We start from the raw sequence: 23001 nt of genomic DNA, 5'->3' as shown, positions 1-23001 counted from the left end.
TTTTTCAGTCACAAGGACTATGTATGTCTAAAGAGTAAGAAGGTTCAAAGACATCTACAGCATGGACAAGATGCCCTAGTGCCTGGAGACATATCCCCCAACACTAAGGCAGAGTGCTCCCTCACCTTGAAAAATGCCCTTTATGAGAGGAGCAACTGCAGTGTTGAAGACTTCTTCCTGCTCCACCGATGGGTCAAACACAAAATCGTAGGTGAAGCATTTGTCCCCACTGCCAACTACCACCTAGAACAGCAAAGAACAGGCAGGCGTGAGCTGGGTGATGAGCATGGGCCCCACTCACTGGGCAAGGTCATTGGTGTCAGCAAACGGTCTGCCCCGGCCACCCTGCCCCCTTACCTGAGGCTCTCCAGGCACAAAGGAAAGGCAGGTATGGCAGCCTTCATCCAGTTCCTTGGGGAGAAGTGGGCGGCAGCGCAGGGCCACCTTGACTGGGATACCTTTCACCTCCTCCTTCATCATCCTCTTGAAGTTTTGATCCTGAATTCGAGAAAGGTGAGGACTGTTGGGGGGTGCTTGACTTGAGGACCTCCCAATCTCTTCAGCCTCCTCACAACAGCCACAATATCTCCAACCTCTCCAATCTCCCAGTCTCCTTGGCCTTCTCATAACCACCTCAATCTCCTCAGACTCTTCACTGCCCCCTCCCCGCCATCTACTTGTCCATCTTATAATGGCCAAAATCTCCTTGGCTTCCTCACAATAAGAGCCACAGTCTCCTCACACTTCCAACATCTCCTCAGCCTCTTCATTCCCCCAAACCTCTTCAGACTCTTCACCTTCCAAGTCTCCTGACTCCTCACCCCCCAAATTTCAGACTTCATGACATCAACATTTCCTCAACCCCCCCCAATCTAATCCAATTTCTAACCCCCTGAATATCTCCTCTGCCTCCTCACCCCCAAATCTTAGCCTCTTCACAATGCAAACATCTTGGCCTCCTCACCCCCTTTACGATGCCAACATCTTCCCAGCCTCTGGGCCCCCCAAATCTCCTGGGCCTCCTCACCTCTGCCACGATCTCTGCAGTCTCTTCGGCCCCCCAAATTTCTTCTGGCTCGCCCCCAAATCTCCGACTTCTCATGACATCAACATCTCCTCAACCTAAGCAACCTCCAAAGTCTCCTCCGACTCTTAACCCCCCCCCAACTCCTCACGATCGCCACCACTGCCTCGGCCTCCTCACTCCCCAATTCTCCCTAGTCTCCTCACGAGAGCCAGAATCTCCTGTCTCCCCACGACGGCCACGAGCCCCTCGGCACCCCCCTCCCCCCGCTCCGCGAGGCCTTCCCTCCCGTCTCCGCGGCGCCCCGGTTCCTCCCGCGCCCCTTCCCCTCTCCTCCCCCCCGCGCCGCCGGGTCTCCGTAGTCCCCCCCCAAGTCCCGCGCCGCGCCCTCCTCCCGCGCGCACGCACGCACGCGCCCCGCCGCGCGGGCTCACCTCCGCCGAGATCCTTGCCGAGGCCTCCCGGGCCGCGATCACCCCGCCGCAGCTTTTAACCGCCAAGTTTCAAATCGGCCTGGGCGGTGCCGGCCAATCCGCCGACGGACGCAGGGGGCGGGGCCTCAGGGGCGGAGGCCAGGCCCGGAGCGCAGGCGCACGCCCGCCGGCTCTCGCCCCGCCCCCTCGGCACCCCGCCCCGCCCAGGGAGACACCGCGGCTGGGCCGGGCTCTCCCGAGCTCTCCGCCTGCCGGGGTCCTCTTTGCTTCCGCTTCCGGCTCTCAGTCACCGGCACGGGCGCCCGAAAGTCCAAGCTGGCGGTGGCGCCGGAGCCCCAGTCCAGGTGAGGCGGCGGCAGCGCCGGCCCGGGGGCGGGGGCGCGAGGGCGCGGCCGGCTGGCAGCAGGATGGAGGGCGGCGGGGGAAGGCGGGGGAAGCCAAGGAGGTTGGCTCGCCCTAGCCAAGGGCTTCTCCAGCCCTGCCACTGCTCGGAGCTGGCCTGCGCCTGCGCCTTCCCGCCCCCCTACGTCTGGTAAGCGTGGAAGAGCTGGGTTCATGTCCTGCCTCTCACACCTCCTAGTTTGGTACCCTAGGCGAGTCATGGCGTCTCTCGGTGCCCGTTGGCCCCTCTCCAAGACTTGAAGGGGCACCGAAGGGAAGAATCATTTATTAAGCGCCGACTTGGCGCTAGGCATTTTACAAATCTTTGAGCCTCCCAACACCCCGGGAGGTAGATGCTATTGATTCCCATTTTATAGTTGAGTTTTTGAAATAGAGGCAGATGGAGGTGCAATGACTTGCCCAAGGCCAAGCAGTTAATAATTTTCCGAGGCCGACTTTGAAGCCAGGTCTTCTTGAACCCAGGGCTAATGTTCTATTCAGTTTGCCATGTAGGTGCCATACCGATTTAAACTTGCAAAGCACTTTGCAAATATTATCTCTTTTTTACCCAGCCAGCATTGGGAGAGGGAGTTTTCTGTATTAAGGAAATCACAGGTCTGGACCAGGCTGTCCATATGTGTATACATATAGTTATGGATAGGCCTTCAGAATGTGTATTACAGGATGGCATGAGATAACGTGTGGAAATTGATTTGTGAACTTTAAAGCAGCTCTATCTAACCCTGTTTCTAACCAATCAATCAGACCCTGCTCTTGCTACTGTACCTCAGGCAAAGGAGACCCTATGAGAGAGAGAGAGAGAGAGAGAGAGAGAGAGTGTGTGTGTGTGTGTGTGTGTGTGTGTGTGTGTGTGTGAGAGAGAGAGAGAGAGAGATGTGTGTGTGTGTGTGCGTGTGTGTGTGTGTGGTGGGGGAGTGGCATCTGGTGCCCCTGTAGATAACTGACCCAGAACCAGCCCCCCATTCTTAATCGCAGCCTTCAACATTTCCTCATCTGAGCCAAGCTAACAGCCATGGGCGGTTGAGGGGGAGGAGGGAGGGTTTGGCTCAGATCACCTTGGCGTCATTCTGATGCTCAGATTGAACTACAGAATTTTAGAGTGAGAGCTGGAAGGGGCTGCAGAGGTCATCATTCTTATTTTCCAGAGGAGACAACAAAGACCCAGAGAGAGGCAGTGATTCCCCCAAGGTAGAATTTGAACCCTGGTCCAGAACCAGCACTCTCTCAATCAATTGTGCCCTGGTTTGACTCACCCTTCTGAGCTGAATGCCAGTTTTTGTTTGTGCCCTTCAGCCCCTCTCCAGAAATGGAAGGCCAGATTCCTTATGATGATTACCCGGTGGTCTTCCTGCCGCCCTATGAGAACCCCCCTGCCTGGATTCCTCCTCATGAGGTGTGTGGTTATCCAGTTCCTGTGTGGGGGCAGTGGGGGCGTGGGAGGCTGCTGTGACTCAGGGGGGTGGTACCTAGAGGATAGAAGGAAGTCAGTGATTGATTGTAGGGCAAGGCCTAGAATGAAGCAGATCTGCCTCACTGTCCTGCCTGGGAACCTTCCGTAAAGGGCTCTGGACATCCTGCTCTGTTCCTGGTACTTATGATTTGTGGAATAGCAAATCTCCAGCGTGTGCCTCCCTTGAGTTGCTTCAGTTGTGTCCGACTCTCTGTCCCATTTGAGATTTGCTTGGCAAAAACACTTGCCATTTCCTTCTCCAGCTCATTTTATGGATGAGGAAACTGAGGCAAACAGGGTTAAGGGACTTGCTCAGGGTCACACAGCTAAGAAGTATCTGCAGCTGGATTTGAACTCAGGAAGATGAGTCTTCCCAATTCCAGGCCCAGCTCTCTATCCACCACACCACCTAGCTACCCAAATAACTGTAGTTATACTGTACTCTAATTTCTGCCCAACCTGTCCCTTCTAGGGCATTCTAAACACGTAGAGCCCAATGGTTTTCATTTCTTCAGGAGGAGAGGACTACTATTTGCCTGCTCAGCTGGGTGATATTGGCGGGCCTCCTTGGGCCGTGGCTACTTTCTCTTGTCTTGCTTCCAGAATGATCTGAAAGCAGAAGAGAGGGAGGAGCCCTGGAAAGGGAGTGTGATTCCTGGGGGTGGGCTCTGTATTGCAGAGGGTCTACCACCCAGACTACAACAATGAATTGACCCAGTTCCTGCCTCGGACCATCACACTGAAGAAGCCCCCGGGAGCCCAGGTGAGCCTGCAGAGCAGTGTTTTCTTATGCCAGGTTGGGGTGGGCCTTGCCAAGGGTGTTTACTTGGAGCTCGGCCCAGGGTTGAAGTTGCTATAATCCAAAGCAGGCACTATTCTTCCCTCAATCCTGGGTGAGCAGAAATGCCATTCCACTTATTTCCCAAGAGACAAGCAAACTTTACTATTGTCCTTTGCTGGGACTAGATGCTCTTGTCTGTGGTGCCTTCTCTGTTGAATCTCCTTCACTGTGTCCTTCTCTTACAGTTGGGATTTAACATCCGTGGGGGAAAGGCCTCCCAGCTGGGTATCTTCATCTCCAAGGTGGGTCAGCGAGGAAGGTGACCTCCTGCATTGTATTTGACCAGGATATCTGAGATTAACCCTGCAGTTGGCCTGCAGCTAGAAGATGGACGTTCTGTTCACAAAGCAGCTCTTAACTGCTGGCAGACCTGTTTCTCACTTTGATCCCCCTAACTGCCAAATCACCTTCCCCCATCTGGTTCATGCCCTCTTCCCTAAGATTTTCCATTTTCCTACACCAATCACACATGTCCTTCATGTTCCCAACAGGTGATTCCTGATTCAGATGCCCATCGGGCTGGACTACAGGAAGGAGACCAGGTCCTAGCTGTGAATGAAGTAGATTTCCAAGATATTGAGCACAGCAAGGTAGGGTATGGTGGAAGAGCCCCCGGCCCTGGCTCAGTCCCACTGGGCAGCTCAGGAAATACAGAGTAGCACGTGGTGGATGTTGGGGGCTGGTTGCGGCCCATTTCTCCTTTTTCCTAGCTTCTTCTGTTTTGCAGGCTGTGGAGATTCTGAAGACAGCTCGGGACATCAGCATGCGGGTCCGCTTCTTCCCCTACAGTATGTTTCTGAGTGACAGACCCTGGGCTCTGGAGCTCATGGTCCCAGTTCCCTTTGTCATTGCCAAGGGCCCTGGGTTTTAGGACTCTTTAGCTGCAGAAACTAGGAGGAAGGGGGAGGCCGGCTGTCTGCCCTGCCTGCCTGTAGGTTCTTTCATTCCCAGATTACCATCGCCAGAAGGAGCGGACTGTGCACTAGAAGATGCCTGACTTTGGAAGCACTGAACCAGACCTCAGCCTGCACTGTCCTAGACTACACTGCACTTTTCCTCATTTTCTGGGTGGGCTTCAGGCCTAGTAAAGGCAAGGGAACCTCTTTAGGGGGGAATCAGCATTGATCTGAGACAGGGAGCCCAATGGAAACCTCAACTTCCCTTCTCCACCCCCCCCCAGCTAAATAAAAGGAAAATCTGGATTACTGTTGATGTGGCTCTATCATTTGGACCTGGCAAGTGCCAGGTTTGAGGCAGGGAGGGAAGAGGATGTGAAAGTCTTTGTAACAGGCAGGAGTGACCTATGAAGTGGCCGAGTAGCCCTCACCTCACCAGGGTTAGGAGGGAGGAAAGTCACCCCAGAACCGCCCCCCCCTGACTCTGGCAGACTACAAAGATATCCTTGGGATCCTCTACAGGCATTGTGGCTGGAAGAGCCCAGGCTTTAGGGGCCCACTCCACTGTTGCTTCCATTCTGGATACTTCTGTGAGGTCTTGTGCCATTTCCTCAGCATCCTCTAAAGGGAAATGGCTGGTAGAAGCTCAGTGGGGCCAGCACAGGCCCCACTTCTGGCTTCCCCAAGTCAGGGCAGCCTGTTCTGTTGTCTCTCCCACCCTGCCTCCTGCTCCTCACTCACAGCTGGAGCCAGATACACGAAAACTTGGTTTGCTGCCATCTGGGGCATGAAGCTGAACAAAAGAGAATCAGAGTTGGGAGGAAGAAAATTTGGAACCCAAGGTTTTAAAAACAAATGTGAAAAAAAAAAACAACAAATGTTTTCACATGCAACTGGGAAATAGGATATACAGGGAATGGAGTATAGAAATCTATCCTGCCCTACAGGAAAATTGAAGGGGAAGGGGATAAGAGAAGGGGGGCAGGATAGAAGGGAGGGCAGATTGGGGGAAGGAGTATTCAGGAATGCACACTGTCTTGGGGAGGGGGGAGGGATGAGATGGGGAGAAAATTTGGAACTCAAAATCTTGTGGAAGTGAATGTCGAAAACTAAAAACCTGGAAGAAGTGAGCAAGAGCCTTGCTCGTTAGCCATTGGCCAACCTATGTCTGGTGAGGGGTCTCTGAACTTACTGTGCTTAGGGAGTGATACAGATGGCCAACCGTCATGCTCGCCAATGTGTGCTAGAGAAGTTAATGATCTGACAACCTGCCAGGCTGGGAGAATCACCACTCTTTTTCAGAGTGAGGCATTTCCCTGGTAGGGACAACGTTAGCAGTTTTTTTCTCTCTCTCTGCCTCATCTGTCTGTCTCCCCGCCCCCCCCCCCCCCCCCCGGCCCCATATCCTTAGATTCCAAAGGACTTAGGCCAAGGCTAAAAGCCTCTTTCCCAGATATCCCTCTGTCCAAAGACAAGCAAAGGTACTCAGGGTGCTCTGGTCCCAGGCTTGGCCAAGAGCCCCTGCTCCAGCATGTCCCATTTTTAGGCTGAACACCATCTCTCCTCCCCAGTGACAGAGCACCTTGGGAATTCCCCCACCAGAGGCCCTTGCCCTGCCTTCACGGGCATAATAGCCCAGCACTACAGTGCTGCTGATTTGATTGATATCAAAGGTTCCCAGCACACTAGAATCCCAGTGGTTCTGCTATTTGTGGTCATCTAGCACATTACATATTTTTTCCATTGGGAAAACCTCGAGGTCAATTTGGCGCTAAAGGTTTGTGATTGGGAGACAAAGCAAGGTCCTCCCCACCAGGTGGCGCTGGTAAGCAAAGCCCTAGCCCAAAGCTTCTTCCTTCGGCCGTATCGTACCGCTTTGGGGGGGCCATCACCCCAGAACCCAGGGAAGGACCATGTGTATCTCCCTGGGGGTAGGGCCAACATCCTCCCTGAAGGTTCTGGGCACAGCCAACTGCGCATGCCATTCCTGGGCAGGGCTGGCAAAAGTTACTGAAGGCCCTCGAGTCTCCCCGTGGGCTGGCCAGGACGCCGACATGCTGGCTGGCTGGACTGCCCAGGTAAATAGGCTGGGGTGGGGGTGGGGTGTCATTCGGGAGCTGCTTAGACCGAAGGAAGTTGGTCCCGTGGGCCATGGGTCATGGAAGCCAACCATCCCATTAGCTCCCGGGCCTCCCCCGAGCTGGGAAGCGCGCCCGTCCCTTTGCTTCCCCAGCAGCTGGAATGAACTACCCTCTGTCTAGGCGGAACAGAGCGGGACCTCGTCGTGTTAAAGCCCCTCTCAGCCCAGACTCTGTCTGTCTGTCACCGTCAGTCAGTCAATCTGCCTATCTGTTCCTAGAAAACCCGTCCCTAATCTTCGCCTGTGGCTACGGGCTCCGAGAACAAACCTACGGAACATGGGCTAGAGCACCACGGGGGAGCCCATTGGCTGAGCCTCGACGGCTCGCTCCTATTGGTCACACGGCCAAGTCCATCTCTGCGGCTCCTTTGTGATTGGCCGCTCTAAAAAGCCCCGGGTTGCAGGGAGGGGCTGGTTCGGTCTCCCAGAGTCCTCCGGAGTTGCTTGGGTTGCTCCCCGCCCCCACTGCCGCCCCCGCGCCCCGCGCCCCCCGCCCAGCCTCAGCGTGGAGGAAAGGGGAGGGGGCGCTCCAAGCTTCCTCGGGTGTCGGGCACAAAGGGCAAGAGTCCCCAAAAGGAGGGGGTGGGCGGCGGCCAAGATGGGCAGAGGCACTCGGCGGCGGGGCCGGGGGCGAAGACTAGCCGTTTATTAAAGAAGTGAATGCACGGGGAAGGTCAGGGCAAGTCGGGCAAACAAGGGTCGGGGACTAGGAGGGAAGGCTGGAGGCCATCCGGACTAGGCTTGGAAAGGGCCGCCGGGGATCGGCTCCTCGGGGTTGAAACTGGCCAAGTGGCCGCGGCTTCCAGCCTCCACCCGCTGCGGGGTCCACGCGCGGGAAAGGGAGGCGGGGGCTTCAGATCGGGGAGCAAATCTGGAAGTGCGAGGCCCAAATCCAGTAAATAGATCCCGCCCACGGGGAAGTAGGGGAGGCTGGCTACCCGAGGAGAATGCAGGGGAGCGAGGCTCAGCAGGAACAGCGGCGGCCGCCGCCGCCCTCAGCAACTGGCTCATGGGACTTCTCCAGCATGATCTCCACCACTGCGGAGGGGTTTAAGGAAGTTCAAGAGCAGTGGGCGGGGCCGGGGAGGGAGGGAGCTCCAGGGCCAGGGCTGCCCGGAGGAGTGGGGCAAAGGGGAGGGGGGAGGCTCAGTGAGGCAAACTGGACCTTCTGTCTTCGAATTCAATGTGTGTGTATGTGCGTGGTATGAGTGTGTGTGGTGTGGTGTGGTGTGGTGTGTGTGTGTGTGTGTGTGTGTGTGTGTGTGTGTGTGTGAGATGTTTGTGTTGGGGGCTGGGTATGTTAGAGGGAGGTGGGGGTGGGAGAAGAACCAGGCAGGCATCTCCTCAGGGCTCAAATAAGTAAAGTCAGTTCTATTTTCTCCTCCTCCCTGGGTGCCAAAACTCTGATCTTTTCAGCTCCCTGTCCCTGCCTAAGGAACCTTATGTGCCTCCCTGCCCCCCACTCCCTCCCTCCTTGGCCCCTCACTGGACTGGGAAACAGGATACTTTCGCTTTTGCTTTGATCTGAGACACTATTCATGAAAGGAAGTACAGTAGCCACTCGCCGGAAGAGCTAGGGAAATACATACATGGATGCATACATGGATGCATGCATGCACACATGCACACACACATATACATATACATACATATATAGAAAATTGGATTTGGATTGTCTTGTGGGCTGAATGTGTGTGTGTCAGAGGTGACATGGGGGAGAGGGGGGAAATGGGATCTCCAGGACAGTATATAGACAAAGTGCAGTCCCTATCCTCATGAAAGGATGGGGTGGTTGAAGGGCTTTCCATTGGAGACAGTACGGCCACCTGAGCTTTCTCCTTTTCTCCAAGACAGTAAATAGCAAAGGGCGCAGGGCAGGCAGGAATGGGGAGGCCACCAAGGGAATGAGGCGTTACCTGTTTGACGTTGTGTCCAGTTTTGGCACTCGTCTCAATAAACATGACATTCATTTCCTTGGCTCTTTGTTTTCCCTCCTCTAATGTTACTTGCCTGGACAGACCAGAGAGGGATGGGTTCAGATAGGGAGGTAGAGAAGATCCCTTTTGCCCCAGGAACGACATTCTCCAAGATAACCCCTAACAGAGGGCTCACAGATTTATCTCAGCAGGGAGTCTGTCTAAACAAGCTGTCCCTGCTTCTCAGCTTACCTTGGGCTAAGAGCCCCCGAGTCAGTAGCCTCAGAATTCTGGCATCCCTTCCCCACTACGCCCAGCACACCTGGTCCGCTGAGAGGGCGGACCCAGGCACTAGAGGGCCCATAAGGGCCCTAGGTTTCTACCCCCAGACTCTGCCCTTTAGTCTCTTACCTCTTGTGGCTCAGGTCATTCTTGTTCCCTACCAACATGATAATGACATCCCCAGCTCGTTCTGCCCACCTGCTTGTCTGATAAAAGGTGTTGAGATCTATAGAGAAAAGGTTATGGGGAGGCCAGGATTCTCAGAAGACTTTCCTCCCATCCCTTTTCCCACTTTCCATCCCAGGAATTAATGAAATCCCAGAGTACCCACTTGTAATATCATAAACAATAACGGCAACAGTGGAATCCCGGATGTAGCTGGGAATGAGGCTTTGGAAGCGCTCCTGGCCGGCAGTGTCCCATAGCTGCAGCTTGACCTGCGGAGAACATTTACAGATTCAGTGCTATACTAATGAAGCTCCCAAAAGGTCAACCACCTTACACAGCTAGAAAACCAACATTCATTTGCAGGAACAGAAGATCTAGCATCTCAAGGGAAATAATGTATAAAGTAGGGACGAAGGGGGCCTTTTAGGGCCAGGTCTCCAACTTAATTGGAGAATAGCAATAAAAATGACTTGGTTAAAACATTTTTTAAAGTGGAACACACTAGATCAGCCAGACATGGAAATAATCTAACCCACAAACTACTGGGGTGATGTTTCTGTGCCCAGTATCTCAATATATACAACAAAAAACTCCAAATGAATATTTGACCTAAGTATAAAAGGTGATGCCATTTTACAATTAGAGGAGAAGAGGAAGTATCTTGTACAACTACGGCTTGGAGGAGAATTCTTACCCAAGAAAAAGGCAAGCTAAACGACTTCAATGATAAATTTAAAAGCTTTTCTTTGAACAGAATGCAGCTAGGAAGGAATGCTGTCATGGGGGAGGGAATCTCTGCATTAGATATCTCTGATCAAAGCTTGCTATCCAAGATATATGGGGAACTGACAAATCTATTAGACTGTTTGCACAGGCTGTGTTGAAATGCTATCCATAAGGCTTAGGAACTGGAGAAGTCAGGAAAATCATGGCATGGAGAGGTAGAAAATGGAGGGTCTGAGGCTACGTGTCTTATAACGAAAAGAACTGGAAAACCTGGTGTGCTGTGTGACACTGGGCAAGTTCCTTCCCCTCTCTGGGCCTCAGTTTTTTCATTGTACCATGAAAGAGTTGGCCTAGATAACAGGACAGTTTTAAATTAGTCTACCTCTCAAACTTTTGATTACTTACTGAATGATCCTCCAGGTACATGGTCTTAGACAAGAAATCGATGCCAATAGTTGCCAGAGAGAGAGAGAGAGAGAGAGAGAGAGAGAGAGAGAGAGAGAGAGAGAGAGAGAGAGAGAGAGAGAGAGAGAGTTGGAATCAGGAGTACCAGGTGACCTCTCCCCCAAAACACCCCAGAGGGAGGGCCGGCTAGCTGCTAAGGCCTGGAAGTCTCCTTCAAGCCCCTATGGCTACCTTGAAGGGGCCCAAGAGGGGAAGGGGCCAGCTTTTCCTGAGCAGGTACTCTCTCACCTGGTAGGTATTGTCGAAGCTGTCATACACAAATCGGGTGATGAGTGAAGTCTTCCCTACTGTGGGCGAGGGGAGCAGCTGGGCTGTGTGGGGGAGAGGATGACTCTCCCCTCCGCTGCTCCCTCACTCTTTGCCCCGATCCCTTCCACTGTTCCAGTCCTTCACCCTTCTCCCTCCCTGCACCCCCCCCCCCGGCTGTCCCAGCCATCGCTGTCCCCCTCCCTGCCCTCTGCCTGTCCCTCCCGCCGGTCAAGCTGCCCCACCCTCACATCCCCCGCAACGAACCTCTCTGCTCCCCGAGGAAGACCAGCTGGAACTTGCTCGACGCCGCGCCGAAGTCGCAGAAACTGTTGGTGCCAGTGGCCGCGTCGCCGCTGCTCAGGCCGGACTGCATCGCGACCGGGGACTGCCCTGAAGGCGGGACCCAGGAGACCCTGGCCATTATCAGCCCTCTCACTCTCCGCGGGTCGGCTGGCGACTCACATGGACAACAGTTAGGGATGGAATGAACATTAGGGAGCCCAACTGGTGGCCTTGGCCACGCCCCCTGCGGGCGCCCGGCACGTGCCAGCCTTCGCCTGGGGGGAGGAGTGTGCCTGGCAAGCTATCCGGCCCCGGGGGAAGAGTAGAGGGCTGGAGTCAGGTGCTTCGGTGCCCGCTGAGCCACCTCCGCCCCCAGCTTCGGGCCTCTGGACTCCAGTTTACTCCTCTATAACGTGGTGGGCTTGCACTGGAAGGCCTCAGCAGGCCCCGCCCGGTACATCTTTCGGCGTTCCTCAGGGTCGTCCCCTCTCTGGGCCTCGCTTTCTCCCTTTGCCCATGAGGCATTAGGCTACTGGGTCTCCCAGGGCTGAAGGCCCCTTCCAGTTTTATTGTCCTGGAATTCATAGGATACTAACTCGAAAGCTGGAAAGGACCTGAGGGGCCGTCCCGCCTAATCCCTCATTTAACAGAGAAAGCGGGCAAGCGATTTGGCCAAGGTTTCGCCCACAGTATGACAAGAAGCTAAGATGTGAACCCCGATCTGCCTACAAACCCAGCAGACTTTGTCCCGCAGGCTCCTGCTCCCTGCCTCGCATCCCTGTCTGCCCTCACTTTCCAGTATTAGATGTATTGGATGGTCTCTACGGTTCTAGGCACGAGTGCCATCCAGCCTGTGAGCCTCCCTGAGCTCAGTCCCTCTCCCCAACACTGGCTAGGGTGGAGGAAGTTGGACTATATGGTCTCCAAGGGCTCTGCTTCCTCTGACCCCTTGTCATCCATGGGCCTGACCAGATCAACCCTCTGGAAGCCCTGGAGGGGCACACAGGAGATTCAGGCTCTGAGGGGAATGACTTGCTTAGGTCACACAGGAAGTGTTGGAGGTAGGCTTTAAACTAGAGCCTCCAGACTCCAAGGCCAGGGTCCTTGCTATTTGTCACACTCCTTGTCAGGAGGATCCTAGAACCTCAGTCAGAAGGGATCTCCAAGGTCCCCAAACCCAACCTGTACTGGATCAAGAATCCCTTTTACTGTTTTACTGTTCCACTCTGGGCTGGCTCTCATTGTTGGGAGGTTGATCCTGACCTTGAGCCTGAATCTGCTCTTCTGAAACATATTCTCCCCCTGCCCCGCCCCCACCTCCCCCATTTACTCCTTGCTTCATCCTCTGGGGCTGCCTATTACAGGCTTGGAGGAAAGGCTTCATTTGGCTTTCCTGAGTAGGATTCCATTCGGTAGTCCACATTTCTACCACTTCTCAACGTCCTGCAAGCTTAGAAGTCGGAACAGATTGTCGGGGAGCTAGGCTTTCTTGGTTTAGCTGCACTGGCAGCTAACTAGCTATGTGTACACTCCCCCAGTTCTGCCCCAAAGCTCTCAGTTCCAAGCTTCACATGAATTTTCTTTCTTTTTTTTCTTTTTAGGCAATTGGGGTTAAGTGACTTGCCCAGGGTCACACAGCTAGTAAGTGTCAACTGTTTGGTCTGAGGCCGGATTTGAACTCAGGTACTCCTGACTTCAGGGCCGGTGCTCTATCCACTGCGCCACCTAGCTGCCCTCCCCACATGAATTTTCTGATGAAGACTACTTAGACTTCCTACTAAAAATCTATTGCCCTGATCTACATGTCATTCCTTAATTACCATTAAGACTAAAGAGCCATCATCATCCACCTTGCCAAGACATCCTCAACCAGGTATTGCAATGGCAGGATTCAGTAGATTTCCACAGAGATCATAGACTGAATTGTAGGCTTGGGGCTAGAATGGACCTGAATGATCTTCTAGTCCAATCCCTTTGTATGGGGAAACTGGCTCAGAGAGCCAAAGGGACTGTGCCCATGTGACACAGGATTCACTTGTAGACCTCAGACTCATAAAGAAAGTTCTGGGTGTTTTGTTTAGTACAAACCTTTGATGATCTTCTGAAGAGAAGATCAGGAGCTCCTAGCCAAGCAGAGGCAGTGGCCCATCACAGTCCAGCTTCTAGGCCATCCATTGGGCCAGAATCCAGTTCATTCCCCTGTCCACCCACCCTGAATAAGCTCAACTAGTGGCACCATTGTGTCTTTTTTTCCCCCTTGACCAGTCAATGATGAAGCCTGAAGTGCAGGCTTCCAGTGAAACGTGGGCAGTCAGGGCCCATCTTGGAAGAAGAAACACCCTCACTCAAGGCAGTGCACTTTATTTGGGCCTTGCTCAGTTTCATGGGGCCCGAAGGGCTACACCAGGTCCCAGGCTCAACAGCCCTACTCAGTTGTCCTCAGTCCCCGAGGCGGTAGAGGTGGCCTCTTCCTCAGTCTCATCTGCACCCTGGATCTTCGGCCACTGCTGAGAAAAGTCTTCAATGACGACATCCTCACTTCTGGAGTAGCAGCAAAAGGATGAGGGAGAAGGAAGGACCCACATCTACAATGAATCCTTTCCTTCTTCATTGCCCTCCCTGTCATCTCCCAGCCTTGACCCCTCCCTTCCTCTTCCCCTCCCCCTCCTTTTCCCTTCCCCTCCCCCTTCCCTTTTCCTTTCCCCTTCTCATCATCTGTCCTCCAACTATCTGGACTGTCCATTAATTGCACCCTCCTCTGAGAGACCCCTGTCCTCTTCTTGACTCTCCTGTGCCCCCACACCCAGGTCCTTTTCCCCTCAGAGGCAGAGAGAAGCAGGCAAAAGCCAGAAAAGCACATGAAAGACACTGTCAAGTTGAAAGGAATCTCCTCCACCAGAATTCGAATTGTCCTTCAGACACTTGTAAAGGCCAGCCCCTCCCCCCCGCCCACCCCTTGGTACCTGGTGACATCTGCAGCCCAGGGGAGAGAGCACAGGACTGAAATCGTGGGCTCCCAGAGCTAGCGCTGAGACAGCTAGGCAGGCTCCTTCATTTGATAAAGGAGCTAACTGATGAGAGTTAGGGAGCGAAGGGGACTGTGACTTGCCCAAGGGCACACAAGTAGTAAACATCAGAGGTGGACTAGGAACCCAAGTCAGCTCACTCTGGAGCTAGATCTTCCTGGAGAGGTCATTTGCATTCAACCCATTCATTTGATAGAGGAGTAGACTGAGGCAACAAAGATGATAAGGGCTTTGCCCAAGGCCACCCAGAGAGTAAGTAACTGAGCTAGGATTCGAACCCAGGGCCTCTGACTCCAAGATTCCAGGTGGCCAAGTCCTGGGAAGGCGTGTTTACTCAGTAGCATCTAATCCTTCCAACATATTCCCCACAGCCTCTCCCAGCCCCCTCTGGCCCACTTCCAACCCCCAGTCCTCAGCTGGTCTCCGCTCCCAGACTGAAGTGTTCCTGCCCGATTCCCCAGGGCCACTCACCAGAAGATGGCTTGGGATGCATCAGGCTCAAGGGAAGCACCACGCTCACGTCACTGCCAAGATGCCCCCGATCTAGTCATTGCAGTCACTGACCTCCCCAAGCCCGACCCCTCACGTGGTCCCCTACTCACTCCTCTGAGCCTCGCACCCCCAGGCAGCCCTTCCTCCTTCTCACCTGGACGTCAGATCTCCTAGGATGCTGGGGACAGAGGGATCCCCAGGGTTAGCAGCTAGGCGAACAAAAGAGGCACCTAACCTTGGAAGGGAGCAGGTTTGGAATAACTCCAATCCACAGCGGGCAGGGGGATGTATTTGCCCACTGAACAGACTGGCATGACTACACGTGGGTATGTGGGGAGAGGGTGAAGATGAGTGGAGGGCTTGCCTTGGGAGGGAGCGGGAAAAAAGACCCCTGAACAGAGGACCAACAAGGGCAGGAGGCAGCTGTGGGAGGGCCCTGCTCTCTGCTTAACTTGCCCCACCCCCCAATTGGGCCTTCACTCACCCTCCACGAGATGCCACTGTGCTGATCCTGACTTGGTAGGACACTAGGATCCCCAGAGCCTCTTTGTCTGTGCCCGGCTGAAGGCTGAGAAGGAGTGGCTTTGTTGTTTTGTACATACATACATACATACATACATACATACACATACATACATATGTGTATGTGTACATATATATATATATATTTTTTTTTTTGGTGAGGCACACATCTAATAAGTGTCATGCATCTGAGGCTGGATTTGAACTCAGGTCCTCCTGACTCCAAGGTCAGAGCTCTATCCACTGCACCACCTAGCTGCCCCGGTTTTGTTGTTTTTGAGGGGAATGGAATTGTGTTGTTGTTATGTTTTTTTCCTTTAAAAGGTCCCTTTCCATTCTGCTGATTATTGCCCTCTCCAGGTCACTGACCTCAGTCCAACATCACACAAGCAGTAAATGTGTCACAGGCAAGATTTGAACCCAAGTCCTCTTGAATGTAGAGCCATTGTGCTTTCCAGCACACTAGGAGGTCTCTCTCAACAGGTCCCTCCTAGGCCCAAGTCCAAGTTCTTTCACCTCGCATTCAAGGCCCTCCCCAGTCTGGCCCCATACTCTGCTTAGAAAGGCAGGGCTGGAAGATGCTTGAGAAGGCAGCCAGGCCCACTCCCTCAGTTTACGGAGGTACAGAGAGGGCCAGGGACCTGAAGAAGGTAAAACAGCTACTAAGTAGCAGAGCTGGAGTGGGCCAACTCTGCCATTGAACTATTCCTCAACTTGCCTGGGAAATGGGAGCATTCCAATCTAGCTCTCCAGCTAGATAATAAACATCCTGAGGGCAGAACTTCATTCATTGCATCCCCTTACATCTACTAGCACAGGCCAGAGCCCTTGGTAGGTACTGAAGAAATATTTGTTGAGACTGAAGGAGACACAGAGAGCTGTGTGACCTTAGGCAAGTAACTTTTCCTCTCTGGGTCTCAATTTCATTATCTGTAAAATGACAGAGTTGAGCTAATTGTTGGCTGAGGTTTCTTCCAGCTTAAGACCTCAGATCCTCAGATCCTTTGACTTCTGACATTCTAGAATATTCACATTCAGCTCAGCAAATCCTTCTTTCTTCTCTACTATGTGCAAAGTCTTTTGCTGAGCCCTTAGATTCTCTGATTGTGCGACTCGTTGACTGGGGAAAGGGTGGACTTAGGCACGAAGGAAGAGACAGGGGGCCCTATGCCTTGGGAATTGAAGCTAGAGGATTAGGACAGCCTGTGCCAACTTGGCTTGAACCCTTCCAGTGGCTGGCGCTACGTGTGCTCACGGTACTCCATCCCACTCTTCAGTCACCTTGCTTTTCATTTGCTTTCTCTCCTTTCATCCCCCTCCTTCTGCCCCTCTTTCCTCTTGCACCTTTGCACTCTATTTTCTCCTCTTCTCTGGTGCCCTCTGGTGGCCCTAGGTCTATTGGGTGCCCCCTGGGGGATTGCGCTGGCTGCTAGTGGCCTGCAGGGACAGGGAGGCTGTTGACCATTTGGGTTTGAGGCCTTGGGTCACTGGGGGTCAGTGTGAAGGAGGAGGGCCAGAGGGGGGAGGGAGCAGGACCATCCTCACATGGTAGTAGAGGCCAGGTTGGTGTCTTCATGCTTGAGTTTGCCGTCCAAGGCCAGGCCCTGTTTCTGGCGGTTGGCAGCCAGGCTTGGAGTTGCCGTGAAGCTCTTGGAGAAGGTGGAATGGCCAGGCACGGTCTCTCTGTTGGAGAGGGGGCAAACAAGGACCGACCAAGCAGAGTCTACTTCTAGTCACGGGGCGGGCGGGAAAAAGCCCTAGACACTCACTTCTCCTTTCTGGGCCTCAGTTTCCTTTTCTGTAACCTTGTTGTGAAAGCCTGTCCACATGATTGCTGGCCATGCAGTAGTACGTTAAAGTTCCTCAAACGCCATTGTCACAAGGGCTGTGAGGTAGGCACCATGGGCATTAGTTGTGTAATCGTTTCAGTCGTGTCCAAGTCTTTGTGACCTCATTTGGGGTTTCCTTGGCAAAAATACTGGAGTACTTCGCCATTTCTTTTTCCAGCCCATTTTACAGATGAGGAAACTGAGGCAAACCAGGTGAAGTGACTGGCTCAGGGTCACATAGCTGGTAAGTGTCTGAGGCCAGATTTGAACTCAGGAAGAGGAGTCTTCCTGATTGCAAGCCCAGCACTCCATCCACTTTGACATCTAGCTGCCCAGGCCCACTTTCCATATGAGGAAACTGAGGCTCAGAGAAGGGCAGTGACTTGCCCAAGATCACACAGTTTGCATGTGGTACAGGAGCAGCAAGCCTAGATCTTTCCTGACTCTAAGTCCACCCCTCTTTCCCTCTTCCGTTGAATGTCTTCTCCCAACATGAATGCAAGATTCCATTACAATCTTGGATGATTCCAGAAGACTCCTGGGTAATCTTGACAGCTGTCATGTCTGAGTTAAGAGGTGGGAGCAGTGAGCCCAGGGGGGCTGGGGAGAGACTCCTCTGCCTCCTCCTTCCCCCCCTCCTCAGAGGGGGGGTTGGGTTGGGTGACCTCTGTGGTCATTTACAACCCTGTGATCTTCCTCTACTTTCCTGGGCCCCCCTTCACTTGCTTCCCCCAAGACAGAGTTTTTCTCAGGCCCCAGCCACTAGCCCCCTTCTCCTCCTTTCAGCCCTATCCTCCCCTTCAGCCACCAGCCCTTTGCCAAGTCCTCCCTTCTGCCCCCCCCCCGCCTTGGTCCCCTGTCCTCAGTAGACGTTCTCACCCAAACTCTGCAGTAAACACAGTCTTGGTGTACTTGTCCCCGGAGTACAAGACGACATCCACAATCTGGTCAACTGCACATCCCCGCCACGGCCAGGAATAGAACACAACATAAGAGCAGAGCCCGCCTCACCCCGAGCCAGCACCCTGCCCCAGGACCCTCAAGAGTAGGCGTTGTGGGCGAAGCGCACCTGACACCTTGATTTTCTTGATGAGCTTGCTGGTGCCATTACAGATGACCACATGGATGGAGATGGGCTCCCCATGGTAGTGAACCTGCAGTCCGGGGGGTGCGGCCCGTCACCAGGCGGGCAGGGAACCCCAGGAAGCCCACCCCACCTCCCAGCTCGGTGCTCCCAGTCAGAGAAGAGGGCCACAGACCTCCTTGTCCATCCAAGCTTCTAGCTTTAGGGGGTGGTCAGACAGAAGGAAGTGACGAGTGGTCTCAGCCCGGGGCATGGGGCCTAGGTCCAGGGGGGCAAACTGCACCTTTCGAATGATCAGACGCACAGAGTTCCTGGGGGAGAGTGGATTCTCTCAGAGACACTTTCCCCTACCCCAGCCAACCCGTTCCTTTTCCTTCTGTCTCAGCATACAAACAGGGCTACTCTGGTACCTTAATTCTCTTATAATGTGCCTCCCAGTCTAAACCTCCAGAGGGAAGAAGGACAGTCAGAAGAAAAGGAGGAGCAAGGCTGTAGTGGCCAGGGATGTCTTGGGCCAGAGGGGGTAGGCCTGTTTCTTGGCTCTGTATTGGAGTTGGGGAGGGAAAGGAGCCGGTGACATGCCGTTTGTTGCCTGTGTGGCCTTGGGCAAATGCCTTCCCTTCCCTGGGCCTCAGTTTATCCCTCTGTAAAAGGCAGGAGATTGGCCTAGATGACCTCGAAGGGTCCTCCCAGCCAGTACCTCTTGTGGATTTTCTCCTCTAAATTCTCAGCATAGAAACTCTTCACTTCGTAGTCCACGCCACAGGCCTGCAGGGGGGTGGGGAAGGAGGACAAAGGTATCTGCCCTAGGCATGAGGCTCTCCCCTCCCTTTATGGGCCACAGAGACAACGTACCAGGCCTTGACCCTCGGCTCTTGGGTTGGTCCCCCCAGCTCCCTGCATCAGTCTCTCCTGCTTTCTCCTACTGTCCCACTGGCCTGTTCCCCCAGGGAAGCAGGATCTCACCTTTTCAGCATCCTCAGGCCCAGGCTGCAGGGTCACTGAACAGGGCAGATTGGTGGGTAGCTGTAAGAGGAAGGGGGATGTCGGAGGGAGGTCAGCAAATAGGAAGGCCAGGGCCTTTCCTCTACTTCCCCTACTCTCTGTGTCCTCCCCTTCCCCACCTCAACCTGCCCTCCCTCTGCCAGCTTTGCTCTCCTTGGGGGAGAGCCCAGTGCCCCCATGTCCAGTCCAAGGCTTGTGGCTCACCTGGAAGGTGAATGGATGGGCATTGTCACCAAGCTTGTGCAGCAGGCATTCTTGAAGGTTTGTGAGGGGCAATGGGTCTTGGGTGGGCTCTTTGGGGAGAACTTGCAGGGCCTGCACATAGAGGTCTTTGCGGAACGTCAGACCGATCACATCCAGATCATCCCGGCCATAGCGGAAGGCACAAGTCAGCACCACAAACACTGGGGAAATGAGGAGAAACCGCCATGGAGGGCTGGGGGTGGTGGTCCCTGGTGGGCAGGAAGAACAGCAAGCTGGCCCTGACCAGGACCCTAGGGGCCTGGCCCAGAATAAGGCTGTGCCCAGGGACACGAGTAACTTGAAAGTCCCATGGATGCAACCCGAAGGCAGCACGGTTGAGTGTTGGATTTGGGGGCAGAACGAAATCGATTCACGTCCTATTTCTTATACTCACTAGTTGTGGGGACATCACTTAATCTCTCTGAGCTTCAGGTAACTCTCTCTGACTCTAAGCTATAGAAAAGCAGGTTGGGGTCTGTGTTGGTAGACGGGGTTTCCAAACCAACAATCACAGGTCCTCAGTGTACCAGAGCTGCTTAGGCCTCACCCTCCTGCTAGCCTGTAAGATCCCTGAAGACAGGGACTTAGTGATTTTTCTCTATGTAGCTCCAGCACCTAGGACAGTGTCTGGCACTTCGGTCAGTGTGGAATATGTGCTTATCAAATGACTGAATGAATGTAAGAATAGAGATTTAGTTCTATTCTTTCATTTGAGATGGGCAAACTGAGGTCCAGAGAGGGGAGGGGATGAGCAGAATTGGAATAGAAAAGGAGAGGAAGAACAGGGGGAGAGACAGAGAGCCCAAGAGCTGGAGAGGCATAAAGGAGGACGTAGAAGAGGGCAGGAGACAGAGGGAGCCTCAATAGACTGGGAGGTGGGTAGGAATTAGACAGGAAGTAGGCAAACAGCAAGGGTGAGAAGTGGTGCAGTGGAGAGAGTGCAGGGCCTGGAGTCAGGATGACCTGAGTTCAAATCTGGTTCAGACACTTCATAGCTGTGTGCCTCTGGGTAAGTCATTTAACCCTGTTTCCTCATCTATAAAATGAGCCGGAGCAGGAAATGGTGAGCCATTCCAGTACTCTACTCAGAAAACCCCAAGTGGGGTCACCAAGAGTTGGACACAACAAAGATGAACATTAGGGTGCACGGGAGCCCTGGCCAGAAGGTGTCACCATCCTTTGAAATGCTTATTGGTTAGCAGCACAACTTTCCTTTCTGCCAGGAGAACGATTTGTCCACTTTTTTTTTTTAACTTGAAAAATTTCTTTTCTAAAGACAAGTTCATTCTAGGGGAACATGCTGAAGGCTGTGGGGTTTTTAGCTTTGGAAACTCATTTAACCTCTGAGCCCGTTCGATGCACCAAAGCTGTCACTTAGCTTAGCTCTCAGACCATCAGGCCATCGAGGCCAATTCCCTCATTTTACAGAAGATGGAATGGAGGTGATGCAGAGAGGGCTAGCAAGGCAGAGGAGAGGGTCCTGACCACCAGGCCACTCAGGGCTCTCTCTGGCCTCCCACAGCTCACCATGGCCAAAAGCTTGATTTCAAACCAACTTTTAACTCATGAGTTATTTTCCAAATCAAGTCCAGTTGGGTCTTAGGAGGGTTAATAGAGGAACAAAAAACCAAATACCCCTTCCCCAAGGAAAAGCCCCTAAGTGCAACTCTTAGTACTGAGCTCTCCGAGTCCGTGAGCACACATGTGCATTTTCTCAGCCCTTCAGCTTCCTCATCTGTGAAGGGAGGGGGCTGCACTAGGGGGTCTTCTTCAGACATAGAGTAGCTCCCACCCCCAGCTCTTCCTCTTCTCTTAGTGCTTCTCTTCTGCTTGGAACGGGTTAGTGACATCAGCTCACTGGGTGAGAAATTATGCTCCCAGTCTCAGCAATGGGATCAGAACATTCTCTCTTTCTTCCTAATTACTTCAGGGCCTGGGGAAGGACAGCATGGTCCTCTATCCCAGACTTGATAGATGCAGACTCAAGAAGGATAGAAAGCAACATACAGAGTCATATGTGGGGCACTCTCTCTCTGTCTCTCTCTGTCTCTGTCTGTGTGTCTATCACACACACACACACACACACACACACACACACACACACACACACACACACACACACACACACCCCGTTACCTTTTCTATCTTTCAAGTGCTCAGGGTCAATCAGGACAACACCATCTGTGGAAGTGAATGAGAAGGCTTGGAAAGAGATGCCCCTGGAAGGGACCTCTCCCTGCTCTCCAGCCAGGCTGACCCCCCTCCCCTCTCATTTGCTTCCTTCTTTTTTCATGACTTTACTTCCCTCCCCTCTGCCCTATTGATGTCAAGATCTCTGGCCATTTGGAGGTCACTGACCAATGGGTTCCACTGAGTCTATATGGTCCACAAAGTCCCGTTTCCCCAGGTAGATGGAAAGCTGTTAGAGAAAAAGCCCCTGCTGTAGTTCTCCAAATCACTGTGTGTTGCTCTTCCCCCACACCATGACCCCTCTCCCCAAACCTCCCTGGGATCCCTCAATGATGCACATGGACCTCCCTCCAGCTGGCCTTGGGCCTCTCACCTTCCCATTGGGGCAGGTCTTCTTAAATACCCTGGGGAACAGGAGACAGGAAGGGTTATGGGGGGTGGGCTTTGTGTGAAGGAAACAGTTGCTGCTGGAATTAGGGAGAAATGGTGGTGGGAATGGAGCTGGGAGTGAGAGTGGGAAGGCTGGGAGCTGCCCCCTCTATGCTCACAGCACGCACTGTCTGGGGTTATAGTGAAGACTGGGGGACATGAAGTATGGGGTGCTGAATCACAGGGAGTGTAAAGGATGTCTTACTTGGAGCTGGTGGACATGGGCTCAGTTTGGGGGCACTTCGGAGCAGGGAGGGAGGCAAGATTACTCGCTGGGGAGCTGGAAGTCTTGACGTGGAGCCTGGTATCTGTGACCACCTTGGTAACCTTGGGCAAATCACTCCTCTCTGGACCTCAGTTTCTTGAGCTATAAAATGAAGGGGTTAGATAACAGGCTCTCCAAGGTCCCTTCCAGCATCAATACCCATGATCCTCAGAGAGAAGAGGCCTCAGCAAGTTGGCTCCCTGGCACCTCTCCCTTATGCCAGCTCCTGAACCCCCAGCAGGAGTCTCAGTGGTGGGATGATGGTAGACGGGCAACAGCAAAGCAGTTACCTGGTGCCACAAGAGACTGGTTTCCTTGTTCTGTAACCCCTTGCCCTCCCCAGCTGTCATGGGCCCTTCCTCACCCCTCACACACACGCTTTCCCTCACCTCTTCATGTCCTATTTTATATGTGCATATAAATACATATGTATACTTACATATATACAAAGAATACATACATATATATATATATGTATATATATGTATACACACAATGGAACTTTCAATTCAGGAAAATATATATGTATTTTTGTTCTTGAATTGGCCTGCTGTATATTTTTGGAGACTGGCTGTGCTTATGAGCTGGAGTTACCTCATTGTCAGCTGTGCAGTGATAAGAAAGGCCCAATGCAGAAGACT

At 53.2% G+C, this 23001-nt stretch overlaps 4 protein-coding genes across 8 annotated transcripts in view; 1 reads left to right on the top strand and 3 right to left on the bottom strand.

Moving 5' to 3' along the window:
- KIF4A (kinesin family member 4A) overlaps positions 1 to 1658 on the bottom strand; it is a 78473-nt gene extending 76815 nt beyond the window's left edge. For both annotated transcript variants that reach the window (XM_020976477.2, XM_078147950.1), the window contains exons 1-3: positions 1459 to 1658; positions 358 to 498; positions 126 to 243 (exon numbers count right to left, since the gene is read on the bottom strand). In XM_020976477.2, the coding sequence (XP_020832136.1) occupies positions 126 to 243; positions 358 to 480 (241 nt within the window). In that variant the 5' untranslated portion in view covers positions 481 to 498; positions 1459 to 1658. The remainder of the gene's footprint in view (positions 1 to 125; positions 244 to 357; positions 499 to 1458) is intronic.
- Positions 1659 to 1673: 15 nt separating this feature from the next.
- PDZD11 (PDZ domain containing 11) lies at positions 1674 to 5353 on the top strand. 4 transcript variants are annotated; one of them, XM_020976481.2, is made up of 7 exons: positions 1674 to 1802; positions 3006 to 3048; positions 3154 to 3253; positions 3990 to 4073; positions 4337 to 4393; positions 4643 to 4741; positions 4879 to 5353. In XM_020976481.2, the coding sequence occupies exons 3-7, from the start codon at positions 3167 to 3169 to the stop codon at positions 5020 to 5022; spliced, it is 471 nt and encodes a 156-aa protein (XP_020832140.1). In that variant the 5' UTR covers positions 1674 to 1802; positions 3006 to 3048; positions 3154 to 3166; the 3' UTR covers positions 5023 to 5353. The 4 variants fall into 4 exon arrangements, with proteins under 4 accessions (XP_020832140.1, XP_020832139.1, XP_020832138.1 ...); XM_020976480.2 differs by having other exon boundaries at positions 1691 to 1802; positions 2951 to 3048; XM_020976479.2 differs by lacking the exon at positions 3006 to 3048 and having other exon boundaries at positions 1691 to 1802.
- Positions 5354 to 7728: 2375 nt separating this feature from the next.
- LOC110201050 (ras-related protein Rab-6B-like) lies at positions 7729 to 11366 on the bottom strand. Its single transcript, XM_078147901.1, has 6 exons — positions 11258 to 11366; positions 10973 to 11031; positions 9717 to 9822; positions 9515 to 9611; positions 9104 to 9197; positions 7729 to 8058 (listed from the first exon to the last, which is right to left on the bottom strand). The coding sequence occupies exons 1-6, from the start codon at positions 11364 to 11366 to the stop codon at positions 8041 to 8043; spliced, it is 483 nt and encodes a 160-aa protein (XP_078004027.1). The 3' UTR covers positions 7729 to 8040.
- Positions 11367 to 13704: 2338 nt separating this feature from the next.
- Positions 13705 to 22317, bottom strand: ARR3 (arrestin 3). Its single transcript, XM_020976507.2, has 16 exons — positions 22301 to 22317; positions 22040 to 22070; positions 21835 to 21895; positions 21613 to 21657; positions 19438 to 19637; positions 19195 to 19254; positions 18929 to 18996; positions 18404 to 18539; positions 18214 to 18298; positions 18024 to 18096; positions 16861 to 16998; positions 15278 to 15361; positions 14948 to 14971; positions 14773 to 14825; positions 14239 to 14248; positions 13705 to 13816 (listed from the first exon to the last, which is right to left on the bottom strand). The coding sequence occupies exons 1-16, from the start codon at positions 22315 to 22317 to the stop codon at positions 13705 to 13707; spliced, it is 1197 nt and encodes a 398-aa protein (XP_020832166.1).
- Between the last annotated feature and the right edge of the window lie 684 nt (positions 22318 to 23001).

This window comes from Phascolarctos cinereus, unplaced genomic scaffold (genome assembly GCF_003287225.1).
Source record: "Phascolarctos cinereus isolate Bilbo 61053 unplaced genomic scaffold, phaCin_HiC Scaffold_8;HRSCAF=390, whole genome shotgun sequence".
Taxonomy (NCBI): domain Eukaryota; kingdom Metazoa; phylum Chordata; class Mammalia; order Diprotodontia; family Phascolarctidae; genus Phascolarctos; species Phascolarctos cinereus.
The sequence above is the reverse complement of the archived record's forward strand: the minus strand, read 5'-3'. Positions and strand labels throughout refer to the sequence as shown.